This window comes from Ahaetulla prasina, chromosome 2 (assembly GCF_028640845.1).
Source record: "Ahaetulla prasina isolate Xishuangbanna chromosome 2, ASM2864084v1, whole genome shotgun sequence".
In the NCBI taxonomy this organism is placed as follows: Eukaryota; Metazoa; Chordata; class Lepidosauria; order Squamata; family Colubridae; genus Ahaetulla; species Ahaetulla prasina.
Window position 1 is genome coordinate 178,601,486 of NC_080540.1, and position 24,621 is coordinate 178,626,106.

Sequence of the window (24,621 nt, forward strand, 5' to 3'; positions counted from 1 at the left end):
CTAGTATTGTAAGAGTTGGTAGTATGGGAGAGTTTCTCCTAAAGCCTACCACCATTTCTACCGTTTTGAGTGTGTTCACTTCCAGATTGTTCCGGTTGCACCACGAGGCTAGTTGTTCAACCTCCTGTCTGTATGCGGATTCATCATTGTCTCAAATTAGACCAATCAATGTTGAATCATCTGCAAACTTCAGTAGTTTAACAGATGGATCGTTAGAGATGCAGTCATTGGTATAGAGAGAGAAGTAAAGAAAGTACATGTTCTTGGGGGTTGGGGCCCTGTGCTAATTGTATAGGTATCTGATGTGATTTTGCTTAGCTTCACCTGCTGCTTCCTGTCTGTTAAGAAGCTTGTGATCCACTTACAAGTCTGTTCAGGTACCGCTAGCTGATTTAGTTTAGTTAGAAGAATGTCTGATATGATGGTATTGAATGCTGAACTAAAGTCTACAAAGAGGACCCTTGCATAGGTCTTTGGAGATTCAAGATGTTGTAGGATGTAGTGCAGAGCCATATTAACAGCATCATCTGTCGATCTATTTGCTTGATATGCAAATTGAGGGGGTCTAAGAGCGGATCCTTGATGATTTTCAGATGGGACATCACTAGCTTTCAAAGGTTTTCATAACTACAGATGTTAGAGCAACTGGTCTGTAGTCATTCAGTTCCTTGGTGGAGGGCTTCTTCGGCACTGGGATGGTAGTGATTATCAAATCCAGACCTCACTATTACCCCTCACAAAATACTAGGAAGTTATCTTGTGTCCCCATCTCTCTTCTGTTATTTCTAATTTGGCACTTATTTTTGGTTTATTAATGTATTCAATGGATCATATCAATCATTCTGGTCATGGTTATCCCAAAGGTGATTTTCAAAAAGCAACTGGACTTTCTTGGGTTTTTCCTTTGAAAATATTTCACTTCTTATCCAAGAAGCTTCTTGGATGAGAAGTGAAACATTTTCAAGGGGAAAAAAATCAAGAAAGTCCAGTTGCCTTTTGAAAATCACCATTTTTGGGGTATTAATTTATTCATTCCCTCATGCTTCTATCACTGTATCAGTGCTGTCTAGAACCAATATGGAGATTTAACTGCTTTGGATTATGCTAAACTTCAGGGGATAAATATCTAGCCCAGTGTTTCTGTATCTCAACTCCCAGGATTCTCCAGAGTTGAAGTTCAAACCAGGGGTGAAATCTAAAAATTTTCCCTACCGGTTCTGTGGGCGTGGCTTAATTGGTGGGCATGGCTTGGTGGTCAGATGACTGGGTGGGCGTGGCCAATAACAATAAATAATAAAAATAAATAACGAAGTATACAAAACAATAAGAGGTACCAAAAACCAACTTTCACACTTTACACACACAACACAACACAACACAACACAACACAACACAACTGACTCACACACAATGTAAAAGAAGCTCACTTCACCCAAAATGGCCCCTGCAACAAGCAGGAACCTCACACTTTCACACTTTATACACATACAACACAACACAACTGACTCACACATACACAAAATACCACATACAGCTTTGTGAGATTTTGTCTGTTTGTGTAGTTAGAGTGAAACACTACAGAAACACACCAAATCTCAGAAAGCTGCACAGATATTTTATTTTATTTTATTTTATTTTATTTTATTTTATTTTATTTTATTGTGGACTTCAAATCCCAGAGTTCCTCAGCCAGCAAAGCAGGAAGTCAAAGCAAGCTTTTTTTTTCTTCAGTAGCTGAAGAAAAAGCATGCTGTTGCCGAAAGGAGCAGTAATTATAGGTAAGTGAGGAGGGGGAATTGGCTGGGCATGGGTGGGGGCTCTTGTAAGTGGGGGCTGTTAAAAAGTGAGTTTAAAAGCCTGCTAGGATCAGGAAACTCCTTTGGGATCGCCAGAGGAAAAAAAGTTTTAAAGTCAGCTCCTCTGACAATCTCAGCTGAAGTTCCCTCATAGCAGCCCAGAACCTCTTAAAATAATTGTTTTAACATGTAGAAAACATGTTTTTTTAAGGTTCTGGTGATGAGGAACTCAGCTGGGATGGCCAGAGGAGCCTTTTAAAGCCCCCCCACTTTTCCTTTTTTTCCCCTTCCGCTGAAGAAGTTTTTAAAAAAAATCTTTTAAAGTGTTCTGATGATCTCTGCTCAGCCCCACGATCATCAGAGGTTTTTTTTTTTTTTACTTTTAAAGGTATGTTTTCGGCTGAAGAAAAACTTTTAAAAGTTAAAAAAAAAACCTCTGCTGATGGTGCGGCTCAGCAGGGGCAGGGGGCGGGGCCAGGGATTTTTGCTACCGGTCCTCCGAACCAGCAACTGCCATCGCTACCTAATTGGAAGAGCCGGTGCGAACTGGGAGCATTTCACCCCTGGTTCAAACCTTTTTATTTATTTATTTATTTATTTATTTATTATATTTGTATACCGCCCATCTCCCGAAGGACTCAGGGCGGTTCACAGACAAAAAACAACAGAAAACATATAATAGATAAAAACAGCTAAAGAATAGATAGTTAAATTCAATTGATGCTCTAGCTTTTAAATACAAATTTAAAACCTCATTTAAACCCCCTTTTTTAAAAATCCCAATTTAAAACTACATTCAGGCTAGTCCTGCTCTTCGAAACAGCAGCGTCTTCAGCTCGCGGCGGAAGGATTTGAGGTCGGGGAGTTGACGAAGCCCTAGAGGGAGCTCGTTCCAGAGGGTAGGGGCCCCCACAGAGAAGGCCCTCCCCCTAGAGGTCGCCAGCCGACATTGTTTAGCTGACGGTATCCGGAAGGGGCGTCTCAGTGAGAGCGCACTGGTCGGTGAGAGGCTAATGGTGGCAGTAGGCGGTCCCGTAAATATCCCGGCCCTAGGCCATGGAGCGTTTTAAAGGTGATGACAAGTACCTTAAAGTGAACCCGGAAGACCACTGGGAGCCAGTGCAGATTACGCAGGAGGGGTGTTACATGGGAGCCAAAAGGTGCTCCCTCTATCACCCGCGCAGCCGCATTCTGGACCAGTTGGAGTCTCCGGGCACACTTCAAGGGGAGCCCCATGTAGAGAGCATTACAGTAGTCCAGGCGGGATGTAACAAGGGCATGAGCAACCGTGCATAAGGAAGCCCGATCCAGAAAGGGGCGTAACTGGCGTATCAGGCGAACCTGATGAAAGTTTTAAAGTTGCCAAGGTTGAGAAACTCTGATCTAGCTTATAAGGTGGTTAAAAACTGTCTCTGTGTGCCAACTACCCAAGTGCAGACAGATGTTTACACTTGGCAAAACACATGGGTGGCCACAGTGGTGGGTTGCTAACGGTTCGCCCTGGATCGGGCGAACTGGTAGAGGCGGCGGCGGCGGTAGGCTCTGCCCATCTGGCCAGACGTCTCTGCATAAGCGCGAGTGCACCCACAAGTGAAATGGTAGCGACGAGATTTAAAGCCCACTACAGGATGGTCAGCAGCATGGTGCGCTCTCAGAACAGAGTCATATGGAGAAGCCAACTTGGCATTCATTGCCAAGAATTCCACTGCAGAATTTTGTTTGTCATTTTTCAGTGGGTCTGGCTCAGTTTAACAATGGCAGGAAGGCAGTTCTATTCTAAGGGAAAGTGATGTGTGATTTTAAAGTATGCATCATTTCTTGGCATGTTACAACAAGTATAAAGCAGGAATGCGATCAATGTCAATGTAAAAGGGTTTTTATGCAGTTAGAATAGAATAGAATAGAATAGAATAGATTTCTTTATTGGCCAAGTGTGATTGGACACACAAGGAATTTGTCTTGGTGCATATGCTCTCAGTGTACATAAAAGAAAAGATACGTTCATCAAGGTACAACATTTACAACACAATTGATGGTCAATATATCAATATAAATCATAAGGATTGCCAGCAACAAAGTTACAGTCATACAGTCATAAGTGGAAAGAGATTGGTGATGGGAACTATGAGAAGATTAATAGTAGTGCAGATTCAGTAAATAGTTTGACAGTGTTGATGGAATTATTTGTTTAGCAGAGTGATGGCCTTTGGGAAAAAACTGTTCTTGTGTCTAGTTGTTCTGGTGTGCAGTGCTCTATAGTGTCGTTTTGAGGGTAGGAGTTGAAACAGTTTATGTCCAGGATGTGAGGGATCTGTAAATATTTTCACGGCCCTCTTCTTGATTCGTGCAGTATACAGGTCCTCAATGGAAGGCAGATTGGTAGCAATTATTTTTTCTGCAGTTCTAATTATCCTCTGAAGTCTGTGTCTTTCTTGTTGGGTTGCAGAACCGAACCAGACCGTTATAGAGGTGCAAATGACAGATTCAATAATTCCTCTGTAAAACTGGATCAGCAGCTCCTTGGGCAGTTTGAGCTTACTGAGTTGGCGCAGAAAGAACATTCTTTGTTGTCTTTTTTTGATGATGTTTTTGATGTTAGCTGTCCATTTTAGATCTTGTGATATGATAGAATCTAGAAATTTAAAGGTTTCTACTGTTGATACTGTGTTGTCTAGTATTGTGAGAGGTGGAAGTATGGAAGGGTTTCTCCTAAAGTCTACCACCATTTCTACGGTTTTGAGTGTGTTCAGTTCCAGATTGTTTTGGTTGCACCACAAAGCTAGTCGTTCGACCTCTCGTCTGTATGCGGATTCGTTATTGTCTTGAATGAGACCAATCACTGTTGTGTCATCTGCGAACTTCAGTAGCTTAACAGATGGATCGTTGGAGATGCAGTCATTGGTATACAGAGAGAAGTGGGGAGAGCACACAGCCTTGGGGGGCCTTGTGCTAATTGTACAGGTATTTGATGTGATCTTGCTTAGCTTCACTTGCTGCTTCCTGTTTGTTAGGAAGCTTATGATCCACTTACAAATCTGTTCAGGTACCTGTAGCTGGTTTAGCTTAGTTAGAAGAATGTCTGGAATGATGGTATTGAATGCTGAACTAAAGTCTACAAAAAGGACCCTTGCATAGGTCTTTGGAGACTCACGTTGTTGTAGGATGTAGTGCAGAGCCATATTAACAGCATCATCTGTTCATCTATTTGTTCGGTATGCAAATTGCAAGGGGTCTAACAGCGGATCTGTAATGGTTTTCAAGTAGGAAAGCACTAGCCTTTCAAAGGTTTTCATGACTACAGATGTTAAAGCAACTGGTCTATAGTCATTCAGTTCCTTGATGGTGGGCTTCTTCTGCACTGGGATGATGGTAGAGCGTTTGAAGCAAGAAGGAACATAGCACATCTCTAGTGATTTATTGAAAATATGGGTGAAGATGGGGGCCAATTGGTCAGCACAGACTTTTAAGCAAGAAGGAGTTATCTTGTCTGGGCCTGGAGCTTTTCCTGGCTTTTGTCTGTGAAATAGGTCCTGCACTTCCTTTTCTGTGATCACTAGGGGTTGTGAACCCAATGAAATGGGGTCAGTTGTAGGAGGCTTGGTTGTTGTTGGTGTGTTTGAGATGGGGGTTGTGGAGATAGGTGACTGTAGTTTCCTTTCAAACCTGCAGTAAAACTCATTCAGGTCATCTGCCAGTTGTTGATTACCTTCAGCCTGGGAAGGAGGTTTGCCATAGCCGGTGATATTTTTAAGAGTTTTCCACATGTTTGCTGGTTCATTTGCTGAAAACTGATTCTTTAGCTTTTCAGAGTAGCTTCTTTTTGCTGCTCTGATCTCCCTTGTTAGTGCATTTCTGGCCTGATTGTACAGCATTTTATCACCTTTTCTGTAGACTTCCTCTTTGAAATGTCGTAGCTGCTTAAGTTTAGGTGTGAACCAAGGTTTGTTGTTACTGTATATTTGCAAGTTCCTTGTAGGTACACATAGGTCTTCACAGAAGCTGACATATGATGTTACAGTATCTGTGAGTTCATCCAGGTCTGCAGAGGTATCTTCAAAAATATTCCAATCAGTGCAGTCAAAGCAAGCCTGTAGCTTTAATTTTGCCTCCTCCGTCCAGGTCTTCACTGATTTAATTGTTGGTTTTGTAGTTTTAAGTCTTTGCCTGTAAGCAGGTACAAGGTGAATCATGCAATGATCAGAGTGTCCTACAGCTGCTAGAGTTGACTGAACAGAGTTGACTGAACAGGCTGTGAACTGATGGGAAGCTATTTCTTTTTCTTGAAATCTTGCCCTTGGACCTGTTCAGGCAAGTTGCTTCCTCTTTGTCTTGGCCTATTCCACTGAAATAAATGTTGGCAACCAGACCATCACCGATCACTTCTGCTTTTAATGGGGCTGCAGTTCACCATGGATAAAATGGAAAACCAATGGTTCCATATAACTGGCCAGGAGGGGAACTATCACTCTGTGCTTTTCAGTCATGTACTTCTCTGCACAGAACTGTTTCAGACTTACCTTCCCTTTGAAGGAGAGGTCACTGGTAACTCAATGGTTACTCTCTGATTATTTATAATCACATGACTAGAACATAGTGATGCTATTAATCAGAGTAAGGTGGTGACTTTGGCTAATGGATAAGCAAAGGTAAAAAAGGGGAGCTTGGAGCTTGGGGCAGCACAGCCTGCAGGGTACCCCTTAGCCCTTCAACAGTTGAAACTGGGAAGGAAGCTATAGTGATGGCAGCCTTCCCGTTGCTACTCAATTGGAGGACTGCCCTTTGGCTCTAGGTGCTATGGACAATGTTGTTTAGTATCTATACTGAATGCAACTTCCAATCCAATGGATTTTTATATATAGAAAGGATGGAGAGTGCCCAATTATCCATTCCTTCAGGAGGCATATTGGCTTGGGCAGATCTTAGTAAACAGCAAAATATTTTGGATGGGTAACTGATCTTTACTACTGTACGATGGCTCTTCTCCATTCTTCAGTCTCCAGTATTTTCCCTCCACCCGTGCTTATTCATTTGGTCTCAATATTGCAAAGCCTGCCTCTGTCTCCCTTTTAGGGGAGGCAAAGTAGATAGAAGACCATCTTCTTTTCTAGTCTATGTTGGCTTCCCAATTATTCTGGGGAGGACTCAGAAGCAGAAAACCACTTTCCTGCTAATACGGTAACACAAAAACAATAGCCAGATAAACCTCTGATTAGGATTGCTGGAAATACTGTCATATATTCGGCCAGCACAAAATGTTAGTGGGAACATAGAGAGTGGCTGGGTGATAAGGGAGGTAATGTGGCATTGTAAGAAAGGTTACAGCCTGGGGTGTAGTAATGGTTTGCGGGAATGACTTTGGGAGACAGGAGGAAGAACTGCAGACTAGGCAACATTCAGATAAGAGGCAGCTGAAGTCGCAGAAGGAAAGGGGACGCGGCAAATGTCTCAGAAAAAAACCCTCTCCATATAAATGAGTGCAGAGATGTACTTTCAGATTTGCAAGTTTCTTTTATGTAACCTTGCAATAAAGCTAGAGCTAGTTTTGGGTGTGCTTCTATCTGGACTATCTCACAAGGCTGATAGACACTCATTCCGAAATCCATACTAGACTTTGGAGGATGTTGAATTCTCCAAATTATACCATATCATAAATCAAATAAAAATCCACAAGCAGCAATTTTATACTTTATAGCAAGTTTTTTTTTTTTATGTGGAAACTGCAGTACAGGTTTATTCAAATTCAATGATCTAAAATGTCCTAATAAATTAAAATATCAGTATTACAGCCATGTCATATCAACAATCTTTGTGGTTGTAAAATAGATATTAAATGACAAAAGCAACTTTCAACTCTTGTGGAATGATCATTGCAATCTCAACTAAATGACTTTCCAGGAAATATAGATCTATATCTCTGAGTTCTCTGACACACTGCATCAGTGATCGTTTTTTTTGCCAATGGAAATGCCAGATTTAAGCTTTGTAACATTTTGCTGTTGTCTGAATTGTGTTACAATATTCACATGAAAGATCTGATTTTTTTCCTCCATTTGACACAGTTGTTTTGCATGCAAAATAGCTGCTTTGTGTTTGCATTGTGGGGTTTTTTTTTTTTTTATGTCTTGGAAGTATTTCAAGCTATAACATTTCCCCTCCATGCGATTTACCAAGTCAGCTGAAACTGTCTTCTCTGTACAAATGTCTCTCATCTATAGTCCTACCTAGAGCACAGGAAATGAAAAAGCAGGGTATCCAGGCTTTTTCCACTGAAAGAAAATTGAAAAAAACAACAAGCTGTTGCAACTGCTTAGAATGTGTAAAAGAACGAAGGAGAAGGGATCCTCAACCCAAACAGAACTACTAAAATTGTTGTTGTTGTTGTTCTCCTTCTCCTTCTCCTTCTCCTTCTCCTTCTTCTCCTCCTCCTCCTCCTCCTCCTCCTCCTCCTCCTCCTCCTCCTCCTCCTCCTCCTCCTCCTCCTCCTCCTCCCTGAACAAGGTAAGTGAGGACTACCTATAGGACAGAATGCTTGTTTAATTTTCATCAAAATATCTTTCCAGAACCATGCTACACATACTTTTAGAACTGCAGGATCTTTTTGTAACCTTTTCTTTGCATCCTGTTCTTGTTTTTCTAGTGCACTCATGTGAAGTCAGGATCCATCCCAAAGTAAATGCTGTGATGTTTGGGGCTCCTTTGAATTTGACGTGCACAGTTTCATGTAGCAACTATACCGAACTGAGGTGGGAAGTGGCTCTTCCATTCGTACTCAAGAAGGGAGATGGTTGGATTAATCTGTATATAGCCAGTGTGACTGAATGGACACTTCCACTCTCATGCTTAGTTAATTATGGAGACTTTAATCAAACCTACACCAGGAAAGTAATTTATATTTACGGTAAGTATTTACACATTCTGTTTACCATAAACATTCCAACAATCAGAACTAAAAGGTGTTGTAAGACTTGGGTCATATTTGGTTTCTAGAAAAATATTCTGTAAAAGCACTGTGCTCATTTCCCCCCCCACCAACTATAAAATAGTGGAAAAACCTGTCTTTGAATGATGTCTAATGTTGTCAGTGGAGCTGAGAAAGAAAGCCATTGAAAGGCACGTAATTGAGACTGGTTTATGATCAGCTTTAGAGCTTTTTCCAGCCCTCAAAATGATTTGATGTGGGAGTCTGCAGGGTCCAACCTGGTGTAGAAAGTTAGCACCCACCCCCCTCCTAGAAGAATGAAATATTTTGAGAAATAGTTTAAAAAAGCAGGATAAAATATTTCCCCTTAAAAAAGAAATAAAAATCTTAAGGGAGACAGAAACTCAGAGCCCCAGCTCCCTTCCTCTAGCAGATATTTTGTGCCTATTGAGAAAGATTGGGCCAGCCTATTTACAAAACAAAAGACTTTCAACTCCAGGATGATGGGATTAAGACATGACCTTTCAGGACATAATAGGATTAACCCACTACCATCTAGCAGCAGAGCTCACTACATTGCACAACCTCCTAAGGACATTGCATCATCCAGCAAACTTCAACCAAGTTTAGCTCAGACAAACACGACCCCTGCATGGCCCCATAGGAGTCTGAGAACAGCCAATAGAATAAGTATTGTTGAACAGGAACAGGAAGTTCAAGTTCAAAGCCCAAGAGAAGGTATAAATACCCCTCACTTTCAATTCCATGTGGTCAGCTGCACCAGAACCATCCATGTGGTTCTGCTTCATCATTAAACCATCTTTCCAATCAACCTCCATGTTTCCAGTGTCTTTCTCCCGGCTTGGAACTGAACCAGATGGATATTTCTTTCAATACTGACTTCTGCATTTCTAATGATCCATTCTACTTCTGCTCTAGGTGTAAATTGACACGACAAAGACAATGCAGTTCCCATCGAGTGACCTTCAGATACTTTGAGATGACAATTTCCAGAATTTCTGACTGTTATATTGTTATATTCTGACTGTTATATTTTATGGCAGCAGTGTCAAACTCAATTTCATTGAGGGACGCATCAGGGTTATGTTTGACCTCGGGGGGCTGGAGTGGATGTGGCCAGGATGGGCATGGCCAGCTCAACGTCACTCGTGTCAGGGTGGCCCAAGCACTCTGCCAGAAAAAATAGGCTCCTAAGATCCGTTTTCAGCTGCAATGGCCACCTGCAAACCTCTGCCAGTGAAAATGGAGCTCAGGAGGGCCCTCCTGAGCCCTGTTTTCACTGGCAGAGGCACCGTGGGCCAGTCCTTAGCTGTTTCTAAGCTAAGCACCCTGCAGGCCGGATCCAGCCCCCGGGCCTTGAGTTTGACACCCCTGTTCTAAGGCCCGGATCAAGATCAAGATCAAGATCATGAATCTCTTTTGGGCTGGTAGACACACTGGAAATTTTGAAAGTCTGTTGAGAACACGGAGAATGACCTTTATAGGGAAGACCTTAATCAGCCTTCAAGGTAGAAACAGGGGATGCTAGTTTTCAAAAGTACTGTTATACAATTAGGAAAATTCCAACAGAAACTGAAAATATACCAAAGCCTTTCTCTATTTCAACATACTCCTAAACCAATCAGGGAAGAATTGTTTTGAATTTCTCATATTTCTTACTTCCCTAGGACTTTCCTGTAACAGCTTCATACCAGGGGTGAAATCCACTTACCTTTGCTACTGGTTCACAAATGTGAGCATGTGCGCCTCTTCCATACATGCACACAGCCTTCTGTGCATGCGCAGAGGGTCAAAAACGGGACATGATGATGTCCGGATGGGTGGACGGAGCCTCTCTCTGCTGGCATTACCAGTTTTCCTGAGACAGATAGAACTGGCTGAATTTAACCACTGCTTCATACACTCCAGTTGTGCTCTCACATCCCTGATCCAAGTAGCTACTAAGATGCTGTCATGTAACAAAAAAAGGCAAAAGATGAGGAAAAAGTATATTGCAATTTCTTTATTGAATTAAACATGTCATCAATCTCACTCTGCAAGGTGACCCTGGGCATCTTGCAATTAAAATTATAAATATTAACATATTAAAAGGCATGACTGATATGGTGATGCCATCTTTTCTGTTAGTCCACCAGCCAGCTCCAACATATAGTGCCCCTATCAGGGCCACAGGCCAACCATCAAAACACGGTTTTAACGCCTTTCTGCTTGATTATACAGCAATTTAATTTTCTACTTCTGCTATAGTATTAAAATAGGTTTATTGGTATATGTCAGTGGTCTGCAAACTTGGCTCTTTTAAGACTTTGCTGGCTGAGGAACTCTGGGAGTTGAAGTCCACAAGTCTTAAAAGAGCCAAGTTTGCAGACCCCTGGTATATGTCAATAGAAATATGATATTTTTCTAACTTCAATAGATATAAAACTATTTTTTCCTAGCTCTTTCTTTCTTTTTTCTTTTTGGCATGGTATGTGATGTAACTTGAATCCAGTATTTGATTATCATTTTGCTCGCCCCAGTTCAAGATTGTATTCAGTAAGCATTTATATGTCTTAGAAATGAAACAAGAATCAGTTTATCTTCCTTTTAGGTTGGTTTTGTAAGCTATTCGGAAAAAATGAATTGAAACCAAGGTAGTATGAACCATATAAACATACATTTTACCTCTTTGTGAGGTTGTTTCTTATAAAAATATAACCATAACAATGCACACATGTATATTTGGAATTTGAATAATAAACTGAAATGAATTTGCTACCTTAGTTTTCTAACTCAGACACCAGCAGAACACATTGTTCCACAAAACAGGGATATTAGATCTTAGACAATGCAATTTCCCATCCATGCAATTAATACCAGGAAAAAGGTCCCTGATGAAAATCTATTGTACCAACCTATACTTTATTCTACATCTAATTTATATGTATCTCTAGGCATTAAGCCAAAATTTAATCAGTTATTTCAGACAAATAATCACAACCCTTCCATTTCCATTTCCTCTTCCTCTTCCCCTAACTGGGAATAAGCTATTAATCCTGATGAAGTCCATCATCCAGTTCATAGGATCACCACACCCATGGCAACAAACTTGTCTATATTGAATTGTCCTTCCTATTACACAAGGAAACAGGAAACTGGAAACTCCAGAGGAAAGCAGCAGCTTCTGGCAGTATCCTTATTTCCAAGAAGAAGCATCTATGGGCGCCACATAAGTCCTGGTGGTATTATTACTGATTTAAAATAGAGGAAGGTTGCACTGTTGGTGCTTTATTTAGAAGTGGATCCATCTGTCTTGCCCCACACAAAAAATAATAATCTGGGGTGATTGAGAGCATGCTGGGGGAGCAGAACAGATATGAGGAAGCAACTTTCCACTTTGACTTTTAGTAAAGAGGTGGTTTTTACAGCAGGCGTAAGCTGGTGCCTATTTTGTGGAGAAGCAGGTCTCCCTCTATCATAACAGTCACAAATTGTGAGAATGCCTGTGATATACTTTCTGCATCCCAAATAGACCATCCTCAAAAAGGTGTATTGCCACATCCTGGGACATATCTTCCCACCCTCAGCTGAACTCAGGCCTCCATGATGATGGCCAGATTGTTTCCATTGTTCCAAGACTAAGAGAGTCTACATGCACAAGCATGGTTTGTTTCTTCTAATAATGTTACCCTTCAGTTTGAATCTTGGTACAACTGCCATAGTCAAGATTAAATAGTGTGGGGAAAAATATTTAATTCTCCTCATAAATGAAACTGATCCAGTCACACTATTAAGATACATCGGAAACAAATTTAACATTTTGAAATTTTTTCTTCCTTCTCTACACACACACATACACACATTCGTGCTCACCTATGCATATCATCCTACCTATTCAAGAGCAGGATTTCATATTACATGTGATTCTATAACTCATTTTGATAGGAGGACAGGTCTTCCTCTGAATCTTGATTATTTATTTATTTAAATTTACATGTCTGCCCATCCTCTGGGAAAGGGGTCTCCAGCCTTGGCAACTTTAAGCCTGGAGGACTTCAACTTCCATTCTGGGAGCTGAAGTCCTCCAGGCTTAAAGTTACCAAGGTTGGAGACCCCTGCCCTGGGAAGCTTACAAGTTAAAAAACCCTCCCCAAACAGTAGAACTACTACAACAAAATGATCCATTTTTTTATCTCACACTGTTGGAAGATACACAAAAATGTCCACCAAAAGGTTTATTGTTATTTTTTTATTTTTGTTTATTTTGTCAAACACAATATATATATATAAGCATGAAATAACCACACAAATGGAATACAACCAAAGGGAACATTAGCACAGGAACGGTAGGCACGTTGGTGCTCTTATGCACGCCCCTTAATATACCGTTCCTTTCTATTTTTAATTCTCAGGTTCAGCTGTCAGTGTTACTTTTCAGTTTTACACAGCACAAAGCATTTCCTCTGTACAACCTATTTTTCCTTGCACCAAATTCAAGATGTCATATGTAACTGAGGAGCATGTGATTGTGTTCTGATGTGGAAAATGCTATCTTTCTTCTTACCATTCATACATTAGTATGAATGGTATTCTAGTAGCCATAGAGAGTTCATGGAGATAGCCTTGTGAGAAATATTCAGAAGTGACCACCACAACAAAAAAGGGCAGAAGCCTTTCTTGAGTCCCCGGAAGGGAGATAGTGTTAGAAAGAGACTCAAGCTGGCTTCTCTCTGACTCACTGGGTTATAAGAGGGAGAGAAAGAAGAAAACAGCCAGACTTGCAAGATTCTGTTTATGTAGCCCATCTCAATAAAATTGAGTTCTAGTCATTTTATGGAATTTTTTTCCTGGTTCATAACCTGGAAATGCTGACATTAGCTGAGATGGCTTATGACAGAAGTGGTTAACCTTATTTCTATGAGAAGCCACATGTGACCACAGGGAAGAAAGCGAGCTGGGTCCAAGAAAATATGAGATTAGTTTGGAGGGGAAATCCCTATTAAATACAGTACTATAGTATCTCTCTTCTCTTTCATGCTAATTCATTAAGGAAAAGGAAAAATTAAAAAATGCCATACTTTAGAAAAAATTGCCTTTAAATGTTGGTATCAAACCAACATTCCATCCAGTGGTAGGATTCAAATAATTTAACAACCGGTTCTCTACCCTAATGATTTCTTCCAACAACCAGTTCAACAAACTGCTCAGAAAGTTAACAACCGGTTCTCCCGAAGTGGTGCGAACTGGCTGAATCCCACCACTGATTCCATCCCTTGCAGTAAGGAAGGATACAAAAGGACATTTCAGGAATCTGGGTAGTGACCTCCTGGGTTATAGAGAGAATATGATATGGTCCTTTGAGCAATGAGGAGCAATTGCTGAGGGCAAGGAAAAACAGAGGTGATCTGGCAGCATAGTCCACTGGTTATTACAATGCATTGTAGCTGAACACCTTGATGGTGTTCACGCTTGGTGCTAATTAAGGAGGCTGAATAAGTTTCTTCACTTTAGATTTTGCATATCATGGGTTCATCCATATCTTTCATTAGACAATCTAGGGAGGCTTTTATTAATGAGGGGTCCTTGGTGCTCTCTGAGCTTGATTGTTTTCTTGCAGGTGTTTCATTACCCTAACTAGGTACTGTAATATGATCAGTGCTAGGCTTTTACAATGTTAATAATAATAACATATAATTTTTGATGGTATTACTATCTCTAGGAGGCCAAGATTGCCTAGTTCTTTAAAGCACTAACTTATCTTTCCAACTACTGGTCATCGCTATCTTTTGTCATTCCAAATCTAGAATTCTCTACTCCAGTTATATACCCAGTTTCTGAAGTTCTGAATGATCACTTGGAAAAAATCGTGTGCAACATTTCTAGCCTGAAGGTGAGGGGCTCCGTCCCATCTCACAGCAACATTTCTCTGAGCAGAGATGGTAATATCCTGAACAGCAGCCATGGAAAACCATCTGTGGAGTACAAGTTTGTGCCTAATTTAGAGCACGATGACGGGGCTGAGATCCTCTGTGAGGCCAACCTCCTATTGGGTTCACAAGTGCTGAGAAAAAATGCAAATCAAACTCTGAAGGTTGTGGGTAAGTTGCATTTATTGCATGGCAGGTTAACTATTTTCCCCCTCTTCAGGTTAGGGGTAGTTATTTGTTATTAGATGTCTTGTTTCTCTCTGGCAATTTCTTCTAGCTTGAAAAAATCTAGGGCTTGTCCTTGATAGTGAGAGCAGCATTTAAGCAATCACATCAAACCCACCTTTCTTTCCCTTCTTTGTCACAAAAAACGGTGAAGACTATTTCCCTCTTGTGGCAGGAAAATAATTTTTGTCCCACTGGTGACCAAATAAATGAGTGTGAAGATTTCAGAAGCACCAAAGGCTTCTGAAAGTGTATCCTCAGGGCAAGGATGCTCTTGCCACATTATTTACACTGGATAATACTTGCCATCCTTGCCATAGTTGACTTGCTGGGGAGGCTTAGCTGCGGGGAAACCTCGTGGTTTCATTCCTGGAGTTCAACACAATTAAGTGAGAATAGGATGTTGTAGGCTGAGATCGTCTTTCCCGCTTGACTCATATAATTTGGCCCAGAGAACATGAAGACAGCTTTATAGTTTGTCCATGCTTGCACTTTATGTCAAAACTAGGGGTTCTTGCTTTGGATACATTCTAGTACACATTGTCTTCCCTAACGACTGGGTAATAATAGTGCTATACTGCATAGATCTTCTGGCCTGTCAGCTATTATCTGGACTGGCCTGATTTTAATTTTAAATTTTAATTGAATTGTTGATGGGTTTTAAATTTTGTAATTTTATGGGGTGTAATGTCATTTTAAATTTTCTGGCATATTTGAATCAGTTTTTTAAGGATTGTTTTAATTATTGAGTATGTTTGTTTGTATTTTATTTGCCTGTTCACTGCCCTGAGTCTTTCGGGAGAAGGGCGGTATACAAATTAAAACATCATCATCATCATCATCATCATCATCATCATCATTATTATTGTTGTTGTTGTTATTATTATTATTATTATTATTGTTATTATTATTACTAGAGCTGTTTTTCAAGTGTAACAATTATTTTTTATGAACTTGGGATTCTCACTATCCAAAGATCCATAGCAGGAGGAACGCTGTTAGTACTGAAGTCTGGCTAGTGTTCATTTTCCTCTACTTCTTTCATTATAAAAATACCTCCTCTAGCAGCCCTTGTTTCATTGTTCAGAGGCTATCTGTCATAACGTGCTTCATGAACTGGTCATGGAACAAAGCAATGACATGATCAGTTCACGACATGCTAAGAGAAAAGCATACTGTGAGCATATGGGATATTCCACAGTGAGTGTAAATAAATATCTAGTGCTCTCAGCTATTCTTTGCATCTATAGTATATGCCCTTTACTAAACAGTGTAGTGTTCATTCCCCAGATTTTTTAATGACAAATCCTTATTAACAGAACAGAAAATAACACAAAATACCTGATAGGAAAGTGGTGCCTGAATAGCGAACAGAGAAATGGACCAGTCTTGCTTGTTTGCATTTCTGGGCTGTCAATCAATGCTCTACATGAAATGGTAGACAGGACTCACCTTATTCATTTCTTTTTGCAGCTAGCCCTTATAATGTCAACATATCGGCTACTCATGTGACTTATAAAGTAGATGCAAAAATTGTGGTGACATGTAATGCTAAAGGAAAACCCAATCCAGAATATTCCTGGGAACTGCCCTCCAAACTTAATGTGGAATTCTCAAATAGCAACAAGACTGTAACAATTAATTCAGCGAAGGAGTTCCACAATGGGACTTACCGTTGCCTAATACATAATATTTATGGCAAGAATTCAGCACAGATTGACATTGTCTTTGAAGGTAAGATGAATGTTTTTATTTTCAGATTTGCACATTTTTCCTTCTTTATATCCACGTTTAATATTTTCAATTAAACATTTGACTTGCAAATTTATAGATGGGGGGGGAACTATGGGTGCGTGTGTGTGTATGATTATACTGAAGAGGAGCAGGAGAAATATTACCACAGAGGTTGGAGATAGCAATCTCACCACCTCTGTGGTTTCCTCAGTCAAAGAATGAAATGGGGTTTTGGTTGAGTTGGTTAGAGAAATATCAACAAAATAGCAAAGTGCAATTTAGCAAGTACACATTTAGGAAGTTGGCAAGCTCTTTTATAACTAGGTCCAAGCCATCTCTTATGTTCTATTTCAGGGAAGTCTCGCAACTGGGTTATAGCCCCAGTGATAACAATGTTAGTACTGGGTGCAATCATCATTGGTGGTGTCTTTTACTTTTGCCGAAAACGTCCACTTTAAGAGAAGGCAGATCGGGATTCCTTTGAGATGAAGAGGCAGAATTTGCAGGGGATCCGTGTTGAGCCACAGCAGAAGCCAGAATGAGAAGGAATCTTTGTTCTCATTCGCAAGTCTACACAGCAGAACAGACAGAATTTGGATAATCTCCTCCACGGTGCCTGATCTACATTCAACCACTGCTGAAACCAGAAAATGTTCCTCTGAGCAGCTGAGGGTTTTTATAGGAATTGGAACGTGTGCCAAACTACAGCAAGAAGAGGAGATTCAGCCACCTGAGTGCTTTGCAGTTGGAAATAGGGGGAAAAAATGTTTCTAGTTCTTAGAGCTGAGCTGTATATGTGTATATGTATGTATGTATATGTATATATATATGTATATATGTATATGTATATGTATATGTATATATGTATATGTATGTATAGGTCTTTGGTTATTCGGGTTTTCTCCCGCGTAAAATTGGAAGTGTCTTGGCGACGTTTCGACGAAACAGCTGCAATCACACATTGCTCCCAGAAGCAGGAAGCTGAAGCCTGAAGATGACGAATGAGACTTCGTCGAAACGTCGCCAAGACACTTCCAATTTTACACGGGAGAAAACCCGAACAACCAAAGACCTATATACAACACGTGAAAACCTCAGAAAACAATTTCATATATTTGTTTTCTGAGGTTTGAACTGATTGGGTGGAGCTTGGCTGTGCTCTGATTGGATGGGCAATGCAGCTCACCAGCTCAAATCCCCCTGCAACTCAGACTAATCTGAGCACAACCAAGCCCCCACCCAAACAGGACACACCCCCACCCAATCAGAGCACAGCCAAGCTCCAAAAAAAACAAACCCCATCCAATCAGAGCACAGCCAAGCTCCACCCAATCAGTTCAAACCCCACTAGCAGTTAAAAGGAAGAAACAGCTGCAATCACACATTGCTCCCAGAAGCACGAAGCTGAAGCCTGAAGATGACGAATGAGACATTGTCGAAACGTCGCCAAGACACTTCCAATTTTACGCGGGAGAAAACCGAATAACCAAAGACCTACATACAAACACCATGAAAACCTCAGAAACCAATTATATATATTTGTTTTCTGAGGTTTGAACTGATTGGGTGGAGCTTGGCTGTGCTCTGATTGGATGGGCAATGCAGCTCACCAGCTCAAATCCCCCTGCAACTCAGACTAATCTGAGCACAACCAAGCCCCCACCCAAACAGGACACACCCCACCCAATCAGAGCACAGCCAAGCTCCAAAAACAAACCCCATCCAATCAGAGCACAGCCAAGCTCCACCCAATCAGTTCAAACCCCCACTAGCAGTTAAAAGGAAGAAACAGCTGCAACCACACATTGCTCCCAGAAGCACGAAGCTGAAGCCTGAAGATGACGAATGAGACTTCGTCGAAACGTCGCCAAGACACTTCCAATTTTACACGGGAGAAAACCCGAACAACCAAAGACCTATATACAAACACCCGTGAAAACCTCAGAAAACAAATATATATATTTGTTTTCTGAGGTTTGAACTGATTGGGTGGAGCTTGGCTGTGCTCTGATTGGATGGGCAATGCAGCTCACCAGCTCAAATCCCCCTGCAACTCAGACTAATCTGAGCACAACCAAGCCCCCACCCAAACAGGACACACCCCCACCCAATCAGAGCACAGCCAAGCTCCAAAAAAAACAAACCCCATCCAATCAGAGCACAGCCAAGCTCCACCCAATCAGTTCAAACCCCCACTAGCAGTTAAAAAGGAAGAAACAGCTGCAATCACACATTGCTCCCAGAAGCACGAAGCTGAAGCCTGAAGATGACGAATGAGACTTCGTCGAAACGTCGCCAAGACACTTCCAATTTTACGCGGGAGAAAACCCGAATAACCAAAGACCTACATACAAACACCCGCGAAAACCTCAGAAAACAAATATATATATCAGGAATATATATATATATATACAAATATATATATACCTCCTGATGAAATCTCAGAATGTGAAAATGGTTCTCCAGTGACTGCAGGTAGGATTCTTTAATCTTCCCCAGAGTTATCAAAATTGAATAATGTAGGCAAATTAACACAAGTCACATATTTTTAATTCCTTATTGGATTTAGACTGCTATATTCAATATACTATGAAAAGTGAGTTGTCTACATTTTCTAAACAGATCTACTCTGTCCCTTCTCCCTTTTGCTCTGCTGCAGCTCATACAGGCTGCCCTGTGTCAATTAATAAGTACAGTTTACAAAATTTCACATCTTTCATTGAAATAATCTTAGTCTTTGGCTTCAATCTTATGCAAGATACCAGAGAAGTGAAAGTAGAAATTATCACTACCTATTTTTGAATTGTTTGCATTTATAGATGGTTTATTTTTCATTTTGCTTCTGTCAATAAAAATACTTTATTTTAAAAGATTTTGGACTTGTTGAAGTCTCTACTTTTCTTTGCAACGGAAGGCTCTGCTTGAAAAAAAAAAAGGCTTACTCAAATTGCAGAAATGTATCAGTGATGCAGACTTTTTTCACAATGGGAGGTTTGTGAGGTTTGTCTGAGTGTCCCCTGGAGAAGAGAAAAGCAATTTGGTCAGGCTAATCTAGGATAAATCATTTATCCGGGGAGAAAATTCCCTTAATGCTTTTAAATCAGTGATCCCCAACCTTTCCGGCTTGGTGGACTGGTGGGGGAGGAGGAAAGAAGACGGTTCTGTGTGAACAGCAGGTGCGCCTGTGAGGTCATGCAACTCCATTTGCACAAGCGGTGGGCATGTGTGTCTGCTGTTCACATAAGTGGAGCCCTGCATGCGTGTCTGCTCCCCCAGTACTTGTGCAGCTGGTTCCAAATGGGCCGTGGCCCTGTAGTGGGCCAAGGTCGGGGGGGGGGTTGGAGACCCCTGTTTTAAATCATTGAAGGCCAGAGTGTTACCTGAAGGATCAATGGAATACCAATGATGGGATGAAATCTCCAGGTGGGCATTTTTTATTTTGGGGGGGGAAATCCTTTAGGACAAGGATGTCCAACCTTGGCAACCATGCTGGTTGGGGAATTCTGGGAGTTGGAGTCCACAAGTCTTAAAGATGCCAAGGTTGGACATCCCTGCTTTAAGGCAAACGAGGAGATCAAATTCTAACAGAAGCTCAACACCATTACAGTTTGTAAACCCCGCCAGAATCATTTAGGTGAGATGGGCGGTGTAAAAATTTGATAAATAGATAAACAAACATGTTTTATAGCCTTTATTTTCGGCTCTTAAAAATTGAGCATTTGTGCTGCTTACAATTGAGTAGTGCCAAAATAGGACTGGGGCAGGTCATATGTGCCCCCACCCCAATGGGTTTGCCATTCCTGATTGTGTCACAGTCTCAGGGCACATACAAATATTAAACATGAAGCCCAATTAAATTGTCAAGTAAGTTCCATCACTGAAAAAGGAAGTTTGGGTTGGGATATGCCATCCTAGGGTCAGCTTTCAGCCCCAATGCTTCTTCCTTGCATTGCCATTGAAAGACTCTAAGTCAGAAAAACTTTGAAGAATGGGTTGCTATCTGCCAATTATGAAGAACCATAGCCTATAACAGGGGTCTCCAACCTTGGTCCCTTTAAGACTTGTGGACTTCAACTCCCAGAATTCCTCAGCCAGCTTTGCTGGCTGAGGGACTCTGGGAGTTGAAGTCCACAAGTCTTAAAGGGACCAAGGTTGGAGACCCCTGGCCTATAACCAGAACTGGCTCAGAAGTGGATAAATAAATAAATGGATCAACTGACTTTTCTCTGATAGAAAAAACATTTAAAGAAAAAAGAGGCTACTTTAATATGCAAGATTCATACCTTGGATATTAGTTATTCATATTAGTTATTTGTGGTATCAGCTCCTTCTTGGTCAAGGAACAGCCAGAGGTCATTTTTCCACATCAAGTATAGATGGAGAAAATTTGTAGTTTCCATCTTCCCCAGCCTCATGGTTTTAAACTGGTTTTAAACCAAACCAGTCTTTTTTTTTCCCCAGGAAAAGCAAAGCTGTTTTAAGGGATTATATTAGGGCCCTTTCATGCTCCAAACTGGCTTTTTGCCTTTGAAGCCACAGGGTGGCAGGGTCCTAATAAGACGGATGAACAGGAGAATCCTACGGTGTAATTTTCATTTGCCTTGGATAGGTTTGCCACATGGTGGAGCTATGCTGTTACGGGAAATCAGTGTAAATCCTTGTGTACAGTTATGGTGAATGATTCAGGGCAATCTAAGGGACTTTCCCTGTGGTTTTCCAGAGTGCTAGGCGCCAATGTCCGCCACTGAGAGCCAATTGCTGTTTCCGGTTGAGGGTGGCTTGGCTTGAAACCTCTCTTAATTGGAAGGCCCCTGCTTGGGAAAACCCATCAGAGGCTAAGGGACTTCCATTACCACAGGGACATTTGGCTGAGGGAAGAAGGAATTTCATGTACATAATGTACATTCCATGTACATCATGGAAGTAAGAAGAAATGCATTAGGAGATGAGAAGCACTCCTAGCTGGACAAATTCCTTATCATTTTTCTTGGACTCCATTTATAGTCCTGGCAGAAGATTCATTCACCAAACTGGTTTTCTATCACCATTTTTTCCCCTATAGTTGATTTTCCCTCAGGTTCTTGTACTGTTACAGGTTTCTCTAGTATAGGGTTGGTGGATGAGTTTTTTATTTATATTTGCCCACCACATGATCACTTCAGTGGTGGGTTTCAAATTTTTTTACTACCGGTTCTGTGGGTATGGCTTGGTGGGCGTGGCATAGCTTGGCGGGCTTGCTGCAGGGGCAGGTTACTGCAAAATCCCTATTTCCTCCCAATCAGATGGGACTTGGGAGGCAGAGAATAGATGTGGGCAGGGCCAGTCAGATTTTTACTACCAGTTCCCTGAACTACTCAAAATTTCCGCTACTGGTTCTCCAGAGCTGGTCAGAACCTGCTGAAACCCACTTCTCGATCACTTTTGCAGTATGACTACCGAATCAGATCTTGATTCATGAATCTGCAAAAGTTCCTTCATGCCGTTTTTCTGGCAGATAAAATATTTTCAGATGGTGGTTCTAATCAGATTTATTTTCTTTGGGAGTGGGACAGGTTTGCTGGAGAATTATGTGATAACTGCATTTTATCTCTCTTTCTAAGCAATGTTTCTCAACCTTAAGCTTTAAGGTGTGTGGACTTCAACTCCCAGAATTCCCCAGCCACATACAAAAATGCACATTTTCAATTGCTGTTTGGCTTTCACAGCAAATACAAAAACAAACAAACAAAAACAAGTGGAACATCTGAAACATTAAGAACTTGATTTTTTCCCCTGTGTCTCTGTAATCCATGAGAACTGGTGTTAAATATTATGAAAAAGAGCTCAATCATTTCTTGATGAAATGGATCTTCACCATTTCTTTTTAAAAAGTCGCCATGTTGATTTCAGTGGTAGAGAAATATAAGGCCCTCCCATTTTGGGGATATTGCTATTCTTAAGGTTAGATTTGTTCACATTGATTTCCTGGGCGACTAACCAATTGGATGAAGTCAAGTCATGTGGGCATTGTTTGATAGATTACTATGCATACCAGACTGGGAAATGTGCAGGGATATGTGCCCTTCATCAAGCTACCCACTGCAGCATAAAAAAATGAAAAAAGTGATTATGCAATAATAAATGTCTTTGTCTTTCAGGACCACTAATGCTATTTGTTATGTCTCTATGTGTGTATGTAAATAGACAAAAATCATAGATGGGGCATACAAGGTGGCAAGTATGCTATCTGCCATCAAAGCCTTCAGTCATTAATGACTCTTCAGTTAAATTTCTTTTTCTGTGTCCTCCCCCTCCCCCATCATAGTTTTATACCAAAAACGTGCAGATATCTGATTTCAATTCTATTTAAATGAGCGGTATTCTTGTTCTCTCTTCTGCTGTGCAACAAATGAGAGTTCTCCATGATGTAGTCACACTTGGTTTCTCTTGCATGTTACTCATTCTATCATGGTTTTCTCTGGCTACAGTAGACCTTTTGTTTAAACGTATCCTAAAAATATTTCTAAAGGAAAGGACAAAAGATTCATGTAGAAGCATTAGTCAATCTGGGAATGTTGATGGAATATTTGTAAGGTTAAAACTATCCTTACCAGAGGGTCAAGTTTTCTTATAGACATTCCAAAGATTTTTTTTCTGATAGTCAAGAACTTGCACAAGTATATGAAATGGTTGTTCCTCTTCCCTCTTTGTTTGGTTTCCATTTGCATCAAGAGACACAAGAGTCAGATCTGCAGCATGTTCTCAGAATAAAGAAGTATTTCTGGCTCAGACTATGCACAGACAGTGCAGTTATTAGAAAGCACTACTCAAAGTTAGATTTTATTCAACTGGAAATCTACAGTATGAGTATCAGCAATAGTATTTTGATTTCATGTGCCGCAAGGTCTGTGCAATAGTTCTCTGGTTAAAATTTAAAAAAAGCAAAGGGGTGCAAGATGTTCCCCTTTTGTTCATTGACCCCACACATACAGAAAAGAAGTGGAGTTTGCATCACATTAGAACAGTGCTTCTCAATTATTTTTCTGGTTACCACCTTTAAAGCGCTCCATGGCTTAGGACCCGGGTACTTACGAGACCGCCTGCTGTTACCGTATGCCTCCCACCGACCCGTACGCTCTCACAGAGAGGGTCTCCTCAGGGTGCCGTCCGCCAAACAATGTCGGCTGGCGGCCCCCAGGAGTAGGGCCTTCTCTGTGGGAGCATCGACGCTCTGGAATGAACTCCCCCCTGGCCTACGTCAAGTGCCTGATCTTCGGACCTTCCGTCGTGAGCTAAAAACATATTTATTTACTCAAGCGAGACTGGCATAATAGTTTGATTTTATATTGGGGTTTTATTAATATTTTAAATTTTAAATTCATTTTTAACTATCAGCCGTTTAGTAATTGCTATATTTTAATTTCTTTTAATTGTATATATCTTGTATTTTATTTCTGGCTGTACACCGCCCTGAGTCCTTCGGGAGAAGGGCGGTATAAAAATTTAATAAAATAAATAAATAAATAAATAAATAAATTTTCTGTCATGCCCCCCTAGGAAGAAGAAAACATTTTTCACGCCCCCCGCGAAAATATGACGAGGCGTATGTAGCACTTGGCTTCACTGTGACTACGGTGGGAGACGAGGAAACGCGCCCCCCTTTATGGAGCCTTGCGCCCCCCCTGGGGGGCGCGCCCCACTATTTGAGAAGCACTGCATTAGAACATCATTACTTTTTATCATTTGCTCCCCTTTGATTCTCTGCCCACCACTCCTTAAATAACGCTATTGATAAGCACTTATATCTCAGTTGAGGACAAGATCTATTTTACATCCCACCCCAATATCCATGAAACCTGAATATACCATATTTTTCCATGACTAAAATGATACTTTTTCTTTAAAATATTTCCTTAAAAATGGAGGGGCGTCTTATACATGGGGGGCCAAGAGGAGAACCAACAGCCAACTGGGTGAACCAGTTGTTAAATTACCACCACCACCCGCTATCAAAGTGCATCCTGGGCACTGGGGGAGTTTT

General features: G+C 41.0%; 1 protein-coding gene across 2 annotated transcripts in view; it reads left to right on the forward strand.

Annotated features, from left to right (window-relative positions):
- Window positions 1-24,621, forward strand: part of LOC131193338 (uncharacterized) — a 35,544-nt gene that overhangs the window by 7,913 nt on the left and 3,010 nt on the right. Inside the window, exons 2-5 of one of the 2 annotated variants that reach the window (XM_058173404.1) lie at window positions 8,434-8,694; window positions 14,520-14,813; window positions 16,341-16,601; window positions 16,956-17,696. In XM_058173404.1, the coding sequence (XP_058029387.1) occupies window positions 8,434-8,694; window positions 14,520-14,813; window positions 16,341-16,601; window positions 16,956-17,059 (920 nt within the window). In that variant the 3' untranslated portion in view covers window positions 17,060-17,696. Of the gene's footprint in view, window positions 1-8,433; window positions 8,695-14,519; window positions 14,814-16,340; window positions 16,602-16,955; window positions 17,697-24,621 lie in introns of those variants that run through there. The other variant, XM_058173405.1, reaches the window with a different exon arrangement.